The sequence below is a fragment of the Selaginella moellendorffii genome, unplaced genomic scaffold (assembly GCF_000143415.4).
Source record: "Selaginella moellendorffii unplaced genomic scaffold, v1.0 SELMOscaffold_29, whole genome shotgun sequence".
Lineage (NCBI taxonomy): Eukaryota > Viridiplantae > Streptophyta > Lycopodiopsida > Selaginellales > Selaginellaceae > Selaginella > Selaginella moellendorffii.
This window is the reverse complement of record NW_003314290.1, coordinates 1,544,469-1,558,094: the sequence shown is the minus strand read 5'-3', so window position 1 is coordinate 1,558,094 and position 13,626 is coordinate 1,544,469. Positions and strand designations below refer to the sequence as shown.

Below are 13,626 nucleotides of genomic sequence, written 5' to 3'. Positions count from 1 at the left end.
ATTTTTAATGAAGGAAATCAATGAAATTAAAGTAGCTGAAGTTTTGGATTTGTATCTTTTAAATTAGCTAAAAACCCAATTTACTTTCTTAAAATTCTCAAGCCTAGCAAATATTGTAAAATAATAAACCTAAGAGGAAAAATTGCCTTACCTCCAGAATCTAGATTTCTTTCATGAAAGACATAAACAAATCTTTAAAATAATAGTTCAAGATAGCCAAGACATAACTCACATAATGCTTTTTATTGTCAATGAAAGGCTTAACAACCTGGAAAGACTGCTGAAAGTCATACTCTTAGCAAAACAAAAGGAATTTTTACTTAGATTGAAAAAGAAACAAAATCTCATTAGTTTATAAGTTGGCTTTAACTTTTTTTTACATGTCCCGCATCCTAGCAAATTGAAAAAATTGTGAATTGTTAGCAAGATAGAGTTATTGTCATGAAATTACCCTTTAATGGATATGTGTTGCATTGTTTGTCACCATTCTAGAACTTGTTCAGTCGTTTAGCTCATTGCTTTATAAGTCGATAAAACACTTAGCCTTACTCACTATATAAAACTTAATCTTGCAATCAACATTCTATTTCATTTAGTGCATAAGAAAACCAATTAAAGAATCAATTTATACAAACCATACAAAAAAATTGTTCACACATTTTAAAGAGATGCTTTTGTTGAGAAAATATATTGGAGTGAAAATATCATAATTGTGCTTCTTAAGATTAAAAAATACACCAAACAATACTACCTTTCCTCGTTCTAGGAACACATAAAACTATCATAATTATTTTTGGCATAACTAAGTAATTTACATATATATTATAAGAATTTATATAATTTGAAAATAAATATTTATATTCTTTTTCTGTGAATTGATAAAATTTTAAAAATTAAGTAAAATTTCTTTATATAATTTCGCAAATTAATTCAAATTATTAATCAATTTATTAGAAAAATAATTAATAAATGAAATGAAATATTACATGTTACTAAGGAAGTGCTATAAATCATTTATACACTTCAATATAAGGAATTTGAAATCAACCTTAAGTTTGTTAAAATGAATTTGCAAACCATTACAAAAAATGTGATACTTAAGATAAATTATATCTTTAGACCCAAATATTCATTTATACTGCTTCAACTTTAAATCAAATTCTCACAACCAATTTAACACCTTATGGATATTATGAACATGGTCCTCCCACATCCCTAATATATCATCAATGAAATTAGTAATCACCTTTGATATATTATAGAAAACCTCATCCATCATCCACTCAAAAGTTAATAGACAACTAAATAAAATCATTAAGACATAAACTAAATAATGTATAAAAAGGTATCTTTGGAATATCCTCCTTAACCATTAATATCTACTAATACCCAAAAGTGATATCTAACTTGGCAAACTAACAACTTTGCCTTAGATGATCCAAAAGATTGATAGTGTAAGGAAGAGGGTATATATTTGGGATAGTTACAGTTTAACAGATGTTAATTGATGCAAAATTGAATACTTACATTGCCTAAGGACTCCAAAGCTTTTATATAACCCCTTTTCTTAATATCTCTTTAATTAAGATCTTGATTTCCTTTAGTGATTAATGCCAAATAAGAATCTTGATCAAATAAGCATCTTTAGTTAGAATAAATCTTGGCCCTAAAAGATATGTCGAAGTCAAAAAGACCAACATACTCTTATAGCACAAAGATCTTCTAAGGATCTAAAAAGGATATAAAATAAAATTTATAATTATAAACATGTTTGTAATTTATAAACACAAGATTAATCTTATTTCATATCAACCTTCTTAAGATGCATATGCAGTGCAAAGCTATGTAATTTTTTGTGCCAAGCACACAGCATGCAGTACTCACCAGGGTCTGAGTCCTTGGAATGCACTCTCATTGAAATGGATGAGATTCTGTTGATAAGATTGCCTTCTCAACCATAAGCATGGCTCTCAAGCTGGTAAGCTCTTAGAAAGGTTTAGTTCTCACTTTCTTGGTTATTTGGTTTATGTATCTCTTGGCATCAGTACATCCAGGATTACAAAGCAGTCACTCAGGGGTGATCGATAAGAGGCCTGGTGCCAGTCCATCCAATCCTCAAGGCTTTGTTCTCTGAGACTACCTTTCATCATAAACTCCCAGAGAGTTTTGTTTCAAAAACAGCAGGAAAAATTACCAAGGCCATTTGATCTCTTTGTTTCGTTTATTCTCTTGGATTATATTCCACTGTTCCCAGGAAGAACAAAGGTTCTTGGGGTTGTTTGGTTTTATGGCATTCTTTTATAGATTTAAATATTTCTTCCTTTTGCCTTATTTTTTTAAATTTCTAAAACTCGAAAACCTTTTGGGTTAAACTCTGCCGCGTGGCATTTTGGACGGTGTAGATTAAGGGCCATGTCCATCTTCCCTTGAAATTGGCATTTGCTTCGACTCAAATCAGGGTAAAGGATGATGGTGAGCACTTTTGTGGAGATGCACGGCGGTATGCCAGTCATCAAGGAGCTGATAGTTGACAATGACGAGCTTATGGATTCTTTGGCCGAAGCTGGCGAGGCAAGCAAGAAAAGAGAGCGCAAGGAGGAAGACAAAGGTGGGCAACCCCTCAAGAAGGTAAGGAAAGATGACATCCAAGAGGAACCCTGCAAGGATCAAGGGCAAACGATGGCGAGTACTTTTGTGGAGATGCACGGCGGTATGCCCATCATCAAGGAGCTGCTAGTTGACAACGACGAGCTCATGGAGGCTTTGGCCGAAGCTGGCAAGGCAAGTAAGAAAAGGCAGCGCAAGGAGGACTGCAAAGATGGCCAACCCCTCAAGATGGTAAAGAGAGATGATGCCCGAGAGGAACCCTGCAAGGATCAAGGCAAGTCCAGGGGTCCTATAATCGTGAGGATCAAGCTGCACAAGAAGGGAGATGCAGTCGTCAAAGAACCCTGCAATGATCGCTGCAAAGATCAAGTCGCAAGGATCGAGTTGCACAAAGAAAACAAGGAAAGCAGTAGCGTTCTTGTAGAGGAGATGTCGAAACCCATCGCAAATGAGGGCAAGAAGAGTATTCCAAACAAGACAAAGCCTTCAATTGCCAGGAGTGAGACAAAGCCTCCGATTGCTAAAAGCGAGATAAAAGCGCCAATCGCTAGGAGCGAGACAAAGATCACCAGGAGTGAGACAAAGCCGCCAATCGCTAGGAGCGCAACAAAGACAGTGGCAAGGGCGATCAAGCCTTGCAACACGGCAAGAAAGGCGTCACAGCAGCGGAGGAGTCATAAGGAGCTTGAGACGAGCGCTAGCATGAAAATCGAGTGTGTGCCAGTGAAGAAGGTGCTCAATGCTAGGTGCTTGAACGTGCCATTGGGTGATGCTGTGAAGAGACGAGATGCCCCCGTTCACTATCTCGATTTTGGTGCTGGTGACGGCTGCGCTGCTCGTTCCACAGCTCCAAAGATCAAGTGGAACCCCATGCGCTCCTCCACTTGCGCATGATTTGCAACAACTTCGTTAAGATTAAGATAGGAACTGAAGTTTTTTAGTAGAACAAATTTGTCTTGATTAATTTGTGCAAATCAAAGAATATAGTTTTTTTTTTCTCCCATGATAATATTACCCGGACGCTGCAAAGAACACCGACGACATAAAGCTAGCCTCTTCAAACAAGACCGAGTGTGTTAGTGCTGCAGGCTGGCTGAAGAAAAACTTCCAAAACAAAAGCTAAACCATCACTCCTCTTCTATGTATACTCTTTCTCAACCCAGCCATTCTCCTTTTATCATCCCAGTCCGGGATTACCAAGCCACACAATGAAAGGTAAAAAAATAATAAATAAATATAGCCCCCTCAGTACCAATGAAAAACAAAAAAAGAAAAAAGAAAAACGAGGAAAACCAAAAGACAAAAGAAAAAAAGAAAAGAGTAAAAAGCTTTGCTCTCTTACATTACCTCCATGGAATGCTGGATGGAACGCTGCTAGAAGTGTCACTGTGATCCTCTTTTCTAAGCTTCCGGAGGAAAGAGCTAGCTACTGTGATCAGCCGTGGAAGGATATGGCTTAAAGCGAGCGTCTGGATTCCCTCCTCTCTGGATAGTCTACTGCTTGCTCCATAGTTCACACCATAGCCTCCTCCATTCCCTGTTCCATCACCTGTTGCTCCACTGTTTCCCATCCCTCCACCATAATTCGATCCAACACTACCGCCACCACTGCCACCGCTTCCACCACCACCGCTGCCACTCCCGCCACTGCCGCTATATCCATCTACACTCCCAGCTCTCCAGGTGTTGTCCGGATAACCAGAGTATGCATCTGCATAACTTGAGCCATAGCTACCTGCATTACCACCACCACCACCACCACCGTATCCTCCGCTGTTATTCCCATATCCTCATCCACCATAGCCAGCGGCAGCACTGCCATACCCCGCATCACTACTATAACCATAGCTGCTCCCGCTATACACCGGACTCATCACAGCATTCCTCTGTCCGCCACCTCCAAAGCCACCCCATTCAGCGTTCCCATATCCGCTCATATTTACTCCCATTGCCTCCATATCCATCGGAACCAGCAGCTCCACCATATCCCGGAGCACTGCACCACCCCAAGCGTTTTGTCCACCTCGATACTCGGGGCTGCCAATGAAAGAATCAAAAAGAATATACTAGAAATGGTTTAAGAAATTTTATAAATTATAAAACATGTTTATGAATTATAAATACAAGATTTATATAAATGAATAACAACCATTAGATAGTAGAATATCCTAGAATATTCAAGCATATTTTAGGTATATCCATTACTATCCCGGTCTCCTATAGGTTTGCTTAAGCAAATAAAAAAATATAAAACAAAGGGGATAATCTTCAAAGTCATATTTGACATAATTGTTGCAATCAATCTATATTAAGGATGAGGTTAAAACTTCACTTATAATGATTGAAGTTTAAGTTCAAAATCACTTATTATCAATTAGTCATTTTGGATATTCTTTCCTTACTGCCACAATCACAGAAGATTGTTATTGTTGATTCCCTTTTTAGACCCTCTTAGTAAACTGGGCTTAACATCTATACTTAGCCAAATGAATATAAAGTAGGAACTTTTATGTGTTTCTTACTAAAATACTTGGCTTGGCTTTTAATTCTATTTTGCTCTGTTTTGCATTTGTTTAACAAAAACTTGTGAAACACAAATCCCTAAGCCCTAATGTGGAGTTAAGAGAGTGCCACATGGTAGTGGCTGAAGCGGAAGCTAAACAAGAGTAACATGTTTAGACTAAAAAGCTCTTACTCAAAATGCCAAGAATGGGAGTGAAACTCCCAACAAAATGCTCAAAGAACAAACACAAAGTGATTAATAAGTAAACCTCTAGAAAAGTGATACAAGAGGATCAATAAATAACACATGAAAGTGTCTGGACCGAGTTCAAGATGGACCCGAGATGGGGTTTGAGAAGGAGTTCAAAATAGACCCGAGATAGAGTCTAAGAAAGAGTCTGAAATGAATTTAAAATGAAGTCCGAGAAGAAGTTTGAGATGAAGTTTGAGATGGATTTGAGATGGAGTTCGAGATGGAGCCTAAGATAGAGCTTAAGGTCGAGTCCAAGAGGGGACTAAGACTAAAACCAAGACCAGGCCTGAGTCTGAATCCAAGAGTAAAAACCCAAACTAATCGTCTCCAAGACCTTGAAGGGTTTGGTGAGCTCCAAAAGTATAGTAAGGGAAGGACTCTAGTAGGGCTAATTTAGCTAGAAAAGGCCAATGTGACCAAGGAAGGCTATACCCATATGGTGGGTGATGATATAACCATTGTGAAGTCCAAAACTAGAGTGAACATATCCACTATAGACATACTAAATATTAAATGATACTAAATTGTGAATTTGGACATGGGACCTAGGACAATCTTTACATTTTGTAGCTATACCAAATTAGCAAATATAAACACTTTCTATAAATAGCAATTGGGACAAACCAAAACTAACACATAATAACAAGGGTGTTTAGCAGACATGGTAAACTATCATCTAGCAATATTAAGGGACTAGTCTCAATATGTGAGAGTTCTATAAACAACTAAATTTTCTATTTTACTTTAGTCACTTAACCACCCCTTTAACCAATTGAACGAGTTTCACTTACAACTTCTATAAGTTTTATTCCCAACTTGAGGACATGCTAGCCCCATGAATGGCATCTATGCCACTTAGTCTTTGCACTTGGTTCAAGTACTCCACATGTTTAATCCCACGACAAACACCCAAAGGTACCATTGACATATTAACCTATTACGCTAAAGCTATATCCATTCACCTCTGTCTTATGGGTAATCCAAGATCATTCATACCATAGTCTCCTCTCTCAAAGATTGGGCCATCCATCAATGAGTGGTTATCTCATGACCACATTTTAGCATTCTTAAAATACCTAGAAACATAAGGAACACCCTTCTTTAATATCCTTTCTTTGGTCCCCATTAAATTGTTTCCCATTTATAGTTGTGCTTGCCAACACTACCACTAGGTTAGAGCTTGAAGGCCCGACCACTAAGTTCCGTTAACTTCTGGGACTTCTTTGTCACGTGATTATATCCTTGGTCACTACACAAAAGGATTGTTCTTCTTCTTTTTCATAATCTTGGACTTTGGGATAACATTTCAAAACACTACAATTCAACACAAGCTTCATAGGTACTCTCCCCACCTTCTGCATCTTGGTGTCCTACCCATATGGCGAGAGTGAAGTTTTGATGAGCCACACCTGATATCCAAGTAGATGATTCCACCCACACTTAGATTGGGAGCATTGGCCATTCAATCTCCTATTGGCTTTTAAAAGTTACCCCACTAGTTCGTCCATATTAGGCATGGCCGACCAACCTGAGGCATAATCTAACTTTCACTTGTGTGTTTATCCTTGTTTTATGTCTGGCTTGGGTTTAAACCCAAGTTCCACGCCATGTTAATTAGTGGAGTACTCATATCCTCAGGTTAGACCACTGGTATGCTAAAATTGCACCAAACTCTGTTTAACTCCATTTTGTGTGTTGGTTTTAGTATTAGGATGTTAATTGCTTTAAGACTGTTCTAAGTTATTTCATGCTTCTATCCCTTCATTCCTTGGACTGTATGCTCAAGAGTTACTCTATGCTCTAATTCCTTTGCTTTTTAACTCCATGCTTAGGAGTTTGGCTCCTTTCTTTTATTCAGTGGCTAAAGGCCTGATACCCAAGTTTTACACCATTGTCCTTGGGCACATGGCATATGACACATGGCACATGGAGGGTTTAAGTTTTGCTTTATGGTTATCCTATGGTAAATCACTGTAAGATACAAATATATACTACACCCATATATACAACAAAATTTATTTTATCTCACATATACTATAGAGAATCAAAACTAGCTCTACACCATAATGCAAATATAGGAGACAACATGTGACAATAGATCAAGTTATAGAAGATAAACTCAAACTTATATTAACTAATATAGAGAGGAGAACAAAAGATTTCTAGTCATAAAATTAGCTTGGAAAGTGAATATTGGTGTCGAATAAACCTTTTAATGATACTCCTAAAAGAAAGATGAACTAACTTATTTACATAAATACCTTTCATTACTTATATAACTTCTTATTTCCCAAAACAAATCTATGTGTCAAAACTTTCCATCACAATAATACCAACAAGATACTAAGGTCTCCACTTAAGAAATGGAAAACATCAATTTAGGAAATGCCAACAATATTGATGTGAAGCCAATTTATGGCTAATTTCATCACATGTCTAATAGTAAATATCACAACTATAATTTTATCTTTATCTTTATTCTTGAATATAGATAACAACAACATTAAATCTATTAGAACATAATCATTTCCCATAGAAAGTGGGGCTAAAGCACATACAACTTATAAGTGGAGAGGTAATGTTTCATAACATCATACCAATTAAAAAATGTCACCAAGGGTGTTATAGTAAGTGTATACATAAGTCCCACAAGTTTTGATAAGGTGTTAGCCACAACATGCCTAACTTAATTTACTCCAATATATTCAACTCAACACTATACAAGAAACTCTAGAATCAAATACTAAATTACATAATTAACTTAAATGACCCTTAACAAAGACAATACAATTGTTAAAAAGCATTATCATAATTGCTAACATGTCTAAATATGTGTTTAAAGATGTCTAAAAGAATGTTTCAATCTACACAAGTGAATGCACTTAAACTATTATATATATGTTTAAAGATATCTAAGAGAAGGTTTCAATCTACACAAGTGAATGCACTCAAACTATTGTACTATTAAACATATATAAACTTCTGAGCTTGGACATTCCAAAATCCACCCACTTCTCAACCCCAAAGACATTTAACCCCAAATATCACAAAGTCACATAATCACCCACAATTATTAGCATTAAAAAAGATAACTCTAACACTTTATAATTTACTAATATTGAATCTAATAAAGGTAATAAGAATACAGTAAACATTACAGTTATCAGTCTGGAAGCTAGCAAGCAATCTACCAGGAAGGCTCCAGAGACTGGATGTACATGGAGAGGAGAGTACCCAAAGTTGTTAGAACTCTCCTTTAGACTACAAAAATATATCTATAACGTGGTCAGCTCCTGCTAGGAAATTCACTTGATATTCAGTCAGAGGTATTCTTCGTAGCTCTGGAAGAATATAGAAGCTTCCTCCACTAGAGGGGCAAGTCGTAGGCGTGTATGACAGGGTTTCTTCCTCCAAAATATCCGGTCCAGATTCCACTGGAAATTTGACACACGGCGTAAAAGCACATATAGTGTGGAACTCAAGTCGTAAATCGTAATCACTGGAGCTGGCGAATTTTCAAAATAATAAAAAAACGTTGCAACTGATGTCTGAGCCCGGGTTCGAACCGGGGACCTCTAGTGTGTGAGACTAGCGTGATGACCAACTACACCACCCAGACTTACATGCTCCCCTACCTATTCTTAAAGTTCTAGAATAGAAGATATTTGTGCTCTTTTTATAAAAGATCCAGCAAGGATGGAATTGATTGATGGAAGCTCCCAGTTGGATTGGAGGAGGGGAATTGATTGGCAACAGTGTGTCTTGTGCTGAGAAGAGGAGGCAAGCAACCTGCTACACTGGTGGATTGACAGGAGAGCAAACTTTTATCATCATATCATTCAAGCAGAAAGAGCAGCAGAGCAGGGAGAGGGGCTGGTCAGGTCAGACCATCTGTCCCCAAGAAATATCTTCAGCAGAGAAAAGAGTTTAAATAGGAGTTTTGGGCAGGAAATCCTCCTAGCCTAGGAGAAGAGCAGCAGAGCATTTGTTTGACAAAGAAGATGAGTGAAGAGAATAACAGAAGACAATGGTGCATGGCAGCAACAATCTTGTGACAGTGCCAAAAACCATTCTATTCCCTTGGAAGCATTGCACATTAATTCCTTGTGGGTGGGCTGTTGTGGGGTGTGATCTCTCACATTTGAGGGACCACCAGAAATTCTGGCATGGGCTAGCTTGCAGTGCAGCAAAAACACCTCCCAGCCCTAAAGTTTTTGAGCTCGTGTTTCTTAACAGATGCTAGCTTTCATTCACTCTGCCTCTTTCCTGGGGTTGCTTGTTTCCCCTCAAGTTTTTTTACTGGCCCTGAATTGATTGATTGATTGATTGATTGTGATGTGTAAAGCTTGCATTGGAGCGATGAAGCACAACATCGCCCACACAAAAAAATGCAAAAGAAAAATAAAATAAGAAAAGGTGTGTTTGCATATTCTGGAACTTTTAAAAAGGCTGGGCAATTAGCAGCCGCCATATCTCCATTCTCTGCCACAGCCAAATCTCTTGCCGGTCGCCGTTCGAGCAAAATAGAAACAAGTGATGCAAGCGATGCAAAAGAAAATTACGAACTAAAACGATTTTAAAACTCGGAAAAGAGAGAGAGAGAAAAAGATTGTTTGGACATGTGAGTGACACGATCATGAATCGTCCGTGCAGTATACGATTATGAAGTTGAAATTAGGCACACACATCCATCCCAAGTTCTTCGTGTTCTAGGTAGAGAGAGAGATGCTAGTGAGATAGCATACCTAGTTCTTTCTTCTTTTTTTCTGTGTTGATCTTCCTGTTCATCCAAGGGCAGAAGAGATGGCTGGAGCGATTCCAATGCCGGGAGTAAATCTCGGTGGCAGCTCCAGATCTCGTTTTGGTGCCAAGCTCTTCACCCGCGGGATCGTCAAGGCGGCTATGGTGACCGACACAAAGCCCAACATCACCGACGAATTCGACAGTCCACACGACAAGAAGAAGCTCAAGATCAATGGCAACGGCAGCTTCCGCGAGAGAATTCCCGGCAAGAGCAGGATCCCACCTCCAAATTCCTCCTGGGACGAACGGAAAGAGGAAGAAAAAGAGGAGGAGGAAGACGAAAAAGTTCCCACAAGCATCCACGACTACATGGAGCAGTCACTGGAGCTGATTAAATGCGCCGATGGCGGCCCTCCTCGCTGGTTCTGTCCTCTCAATTCGCCATCGCCATCTTCTTCTCCTTCGTCGTCCTCCAAGATTTTGGCAGATTCTTCTCCACTGCTGCTCTTCATTCCAGGTACTACTTGCTCAGATTTTTAACGGAATGAGAGGCTGTACTTTCATTCCGTTTAAAAACTGGTTCCTTGACTGACTTTGGTTTCTAGCGTTGTGATTCCAGGCATGGATGGCACTGGCCTTGGTCTCATCCTCCATCACGAAACACTAGCACCGTATGTCTCTCTTGATCCATAAACCAAGAAAAACTCTCTCTCTCTCTCTCCCTCTCTCTCTCTCTCTCTCTCTCTCTCTCGTTTTTCTGCTCGATCATCTGAGAAAAAACTTCTCTTTGAATTCCAGGCTGTTTGAGGTGAGATGCCTCCACATTCCAGTCATGGACCGCACTCCCTTCGAAGGTAGAAACTTTTTTCTTCTTTGCTTTCGCAACTTTTCTCTACTTTTTGTCCTTTGACGTTTGAAAAATGTTCATATTTTCCTTGAACTTTAGGTTGCCTTTGGTTTCGTTTTTTCTAGGACTGCTGGAGCTAGTGGAAGGCGCAGTCAAGGCGGAGCACGGACTCCATCCCGGCAGGCCCATTTTTCTCGTGGGTGACTCGTTTGGAGCTACATTGGCGTTGGCGGTGGCTGCACGGAATCCTTCGCTCGATCTCGTCCTCATCCTTGTCAACCCTGGTAAGACAAGTCTAAAGAAAAAACCAGTTTTTTTCCTTCTTTTGAATCGATCTTTTTCCTTTTTTCTGTTCCAGCCACCTCCATTCAAAGATCTCCGCTTCAACCTCTATTTCCAGTCTTGGATTTAGTTCCCGAGGAGGCGTTCCACTATGTTCCATACCTCCTCAGCTTCACAATGGGTACGATCCAAGCTTTGTTTTACAAATTAATCTTTTTGTCTCTTTCAGGTGATCCTGTTCGCATGGCTTCTGCCAAAGTCCCAAAAGACTTACAGCAGCCATTTGAAAGATCACAGAAAGTTGCCGACTCTTTGGTCGATATGCTTCCAACACTACCGGTGAGTTCCTCCTCGAAAGTTTGTGGACCTTCGAGTTTGATTTTGATCTTTTCTCTTGCGAATGCAAGGGCTTGGGCCGAATAATTCCCAAGAGCTCGCTCGGCTGGAAGCTAAAACTCATCCGGGCGGGGGCCTTGTACGCAAACTCGAGGCTGCATGCCGTCAAGGCGGAAGTTTTGGTTCTCGCAAGGTTTGGTTTAATCAAGTGGGCGTTTTCTTTTATATATCCTCCTCTGTTTTCTGTAGCATGAAAGACCAGATGCTGCCAAGCGCTGAGGAAGCGAAGCGATTGAAAGCTGCTCTAAAGAATTGTAGAGTCCGAATTTTCAAAGACAGCGGCCACACGCTACTTCTGGTTTGTCCCGTTTGTTTTCTAACACTTTTCGTGCTTTGAAACTGATAGAGCTTGACAGGAAGATGGTCCCAGCTTGGCTACCACCATAAAATCCGCGCTGATGTATAGAAGATCAAAAGAGCGAGACATTGTCAAAGACTACGTTTTGCCTACCAAAGAGGAGTTTCATCGACAATATGAAAGCACAAGGTAGTAGCAAATCACTAGTAGCTGTGAATGCTGATTGATCGTTTCTCTTTTCCTCTACTTTCTCTTGCTCTTTTTTCTTTCTTTCTTTCTTTTTTCGCAGGACTCTTCGCCACCTTGTGAGCCCCGTGTTCTTGTCAACTGATAAAAACGGCCAAGTAATCAAAGACCTGTCCGCTATACCCGACGAGGAGCCACTTCTTTTCGTAGGCAACCATATGCTCATGGGGCTGGAGCTCTCACTCATCGTCGGGGAGATTTACAAACAAAAGAAGCTGCTCGCCCGAGGCCTGGCACATCCTTTGCTCTTCTCCCACAGGTTCCACTCCGAGTACTCGGACCAAGGCTTCATCGATCAGATCGGTCTCTTTGGTGCTACACCCGTCACTGGAAAGAATTTTTACAAGCTTCTATCCAGTAAACACTCGGTTCTTCTCTATCCGGGTGGTGCTCGCGAGGCTTTGCATAGAAGGGTATGGTATTTATCTCTTCTTTTCTTTGTCAACTTACCATCTGGATTTTTTTCCCAGGGAGAGGAATACAAGCTCTTTTGGCCAGAACAGTCCGAGTTTGTCCGAATGGCTGCGCGTTTCGGTGCCACCATAATTCCTTTCAGCTGCGTTGGCGAAGATGACATGGTTGAGGTAATTAAGTCCATGCAATCGCATGCTCAAAGTTAAGTGTGATTCGTCTCGTTTTCCAGCTCTTGATGGACTACGATGACATAAGGAGCAATTTCTTCTTGAAAGATCGGCTAGTACTCACAACGGACTCCAACTTCAGGTAGGAAAAGATGGTATTTTTTACGTGAACATTCTTGTTCTTCCAGGCCTAAATCAGCTGGCGAAGTAGCAAACCAGCCTCTCTACCTTCCAGTTTTCGCTCCCAAAGTTCCTGGCCGATTCTACTGCTTGTTTGGAGCTCCAATCTCCACTGCTGGTAAGATCCAGCGAAACTTTCGCTTCTTCCTTTCTAATGCTCGAGTTCTTCCAGGGATCCAAGAGCGAAAACACGCAGATTCTCTCTACCTCAAAGTAAAAACCCAGGTGGAGTTGGGGATCTCCTACTTGCTCCAAAAGCGAGGCCAGGATCCATACAGAAGCGCTCTACCGCGCCTCGTATACGAGGCGTCGTGGGGAGGAACGAAGCAAGGTCCGACGTTCGATCCCTGACACGGACACAACAAAATTTTTACAAGAGGTAAGTGTAAAGGAAAAATTCTTTTCTTTGTAGAGAATCTTATCCAGATAGCCACGTGTCTGGCCACGGTCGGCGAGAATCTAGGGCCCCTCTTCCGCTTCCGACGCGTGTACGTCCACGTGTCAGATAGGCATTAAAGTTAGGGCTGTTTTGGTTCCTTGTTCGTTTTGGCGCGCGCCGCTCGCAGTGCTGTCGATTTCCAACACAGTGAAAGCAGCGAGAGATGGTTTTTTGGCGCGTGATGGAAGTGATTGTCAACAGCTAGAGACAGTGACGAGTGTGAGTGATTCCAGTGTTTGCTTGTACACTCCA

General features: G+C 40.2%; 1 protein-coding gene and 1 non-coding gene across 3 annotated transcripts; one reads left to right on the top strand and one right to left on the bottom strand.

Annotated features, from left to right (window-relative positions):
• Positions 1-8,907: 8,907 nt before the first annotated feature.
• TRNAV-CAC lies at positions 8,908-8,981 on the bottom strand. Its single transcript has one exon. It is a non-coding gene; the product is annotated as a tRNA-Val (tRNA).
• A 1,013-nt stretch (positions 8,982-9,994) lies between these two features.
• Positions 9,995-13,471, top strand: LOC9646328 (acyltransferase-like protein At1g54570, chloroplastic). 2 transcript variants are annotated; one of them, XM_002976110.2, is made up of 14 exons: positions 9,995-10,622; positions 10,725-10,776; positions 10,904-10,959; positions 11,078-11,236; positions 11,311-11,415; positions 11,464-11,573; positions 11,642-11,763; positions 11,820-11,928; positions 11,987-12,117; positions 12,218-12,587; positions 12,645-12,758; positions 12,818-12,897; positions 12,944-13,053; positions 13,108-13,471. In XM_002976110.2, the coding sequence occupies exons 1-14, from the start codon at positions 10,166-10,168 to the stop codon at positions 13,284-13,286; spliced, it is 2,154 nt and encodes a 717-aa protein (XP_002976156.1). In that variant the 5' UTR covers positions 9,995-10,165; the 3' UTR covers positions 13,287-13,471. The 2 variants fall into 2 exon arrangements, with proteins under 2 accessions (XP_002976156.1, XP_024536782.1); XM_024681014.1 differs by having other exon boundaries at positions 10,381-10,622; positions 10,711-10,776.
• Positions 13,472-13,626: the final 155 nt, after the last annotated feature.

Bases quoted from the DNA above. Each gene is read 5' to 3' on its own strand.
- LOC9646328 (XM_002976110.2), top strand. From the start codon at position 10,166: ATGGCTGGAGCGATTCCAATGCCGGGAGTAAATCTCGGTGGCAGCTCC. The intron at 11,764-11,819 runs GTTTGGTTTAAT...TGTTTTCTGTAG, and splicing joins GAAGTTTTGGTTCTCGCAAG to CATGAAAGACCAGATGCTGC. The intron at 12,898-12,943 runs GTAGGAAAAGAT...TTGTTCTTCCAG, and splicing joins ACAACGGACTCCAACTTCAG to GCCTAAATCAGCTGGCGAAG.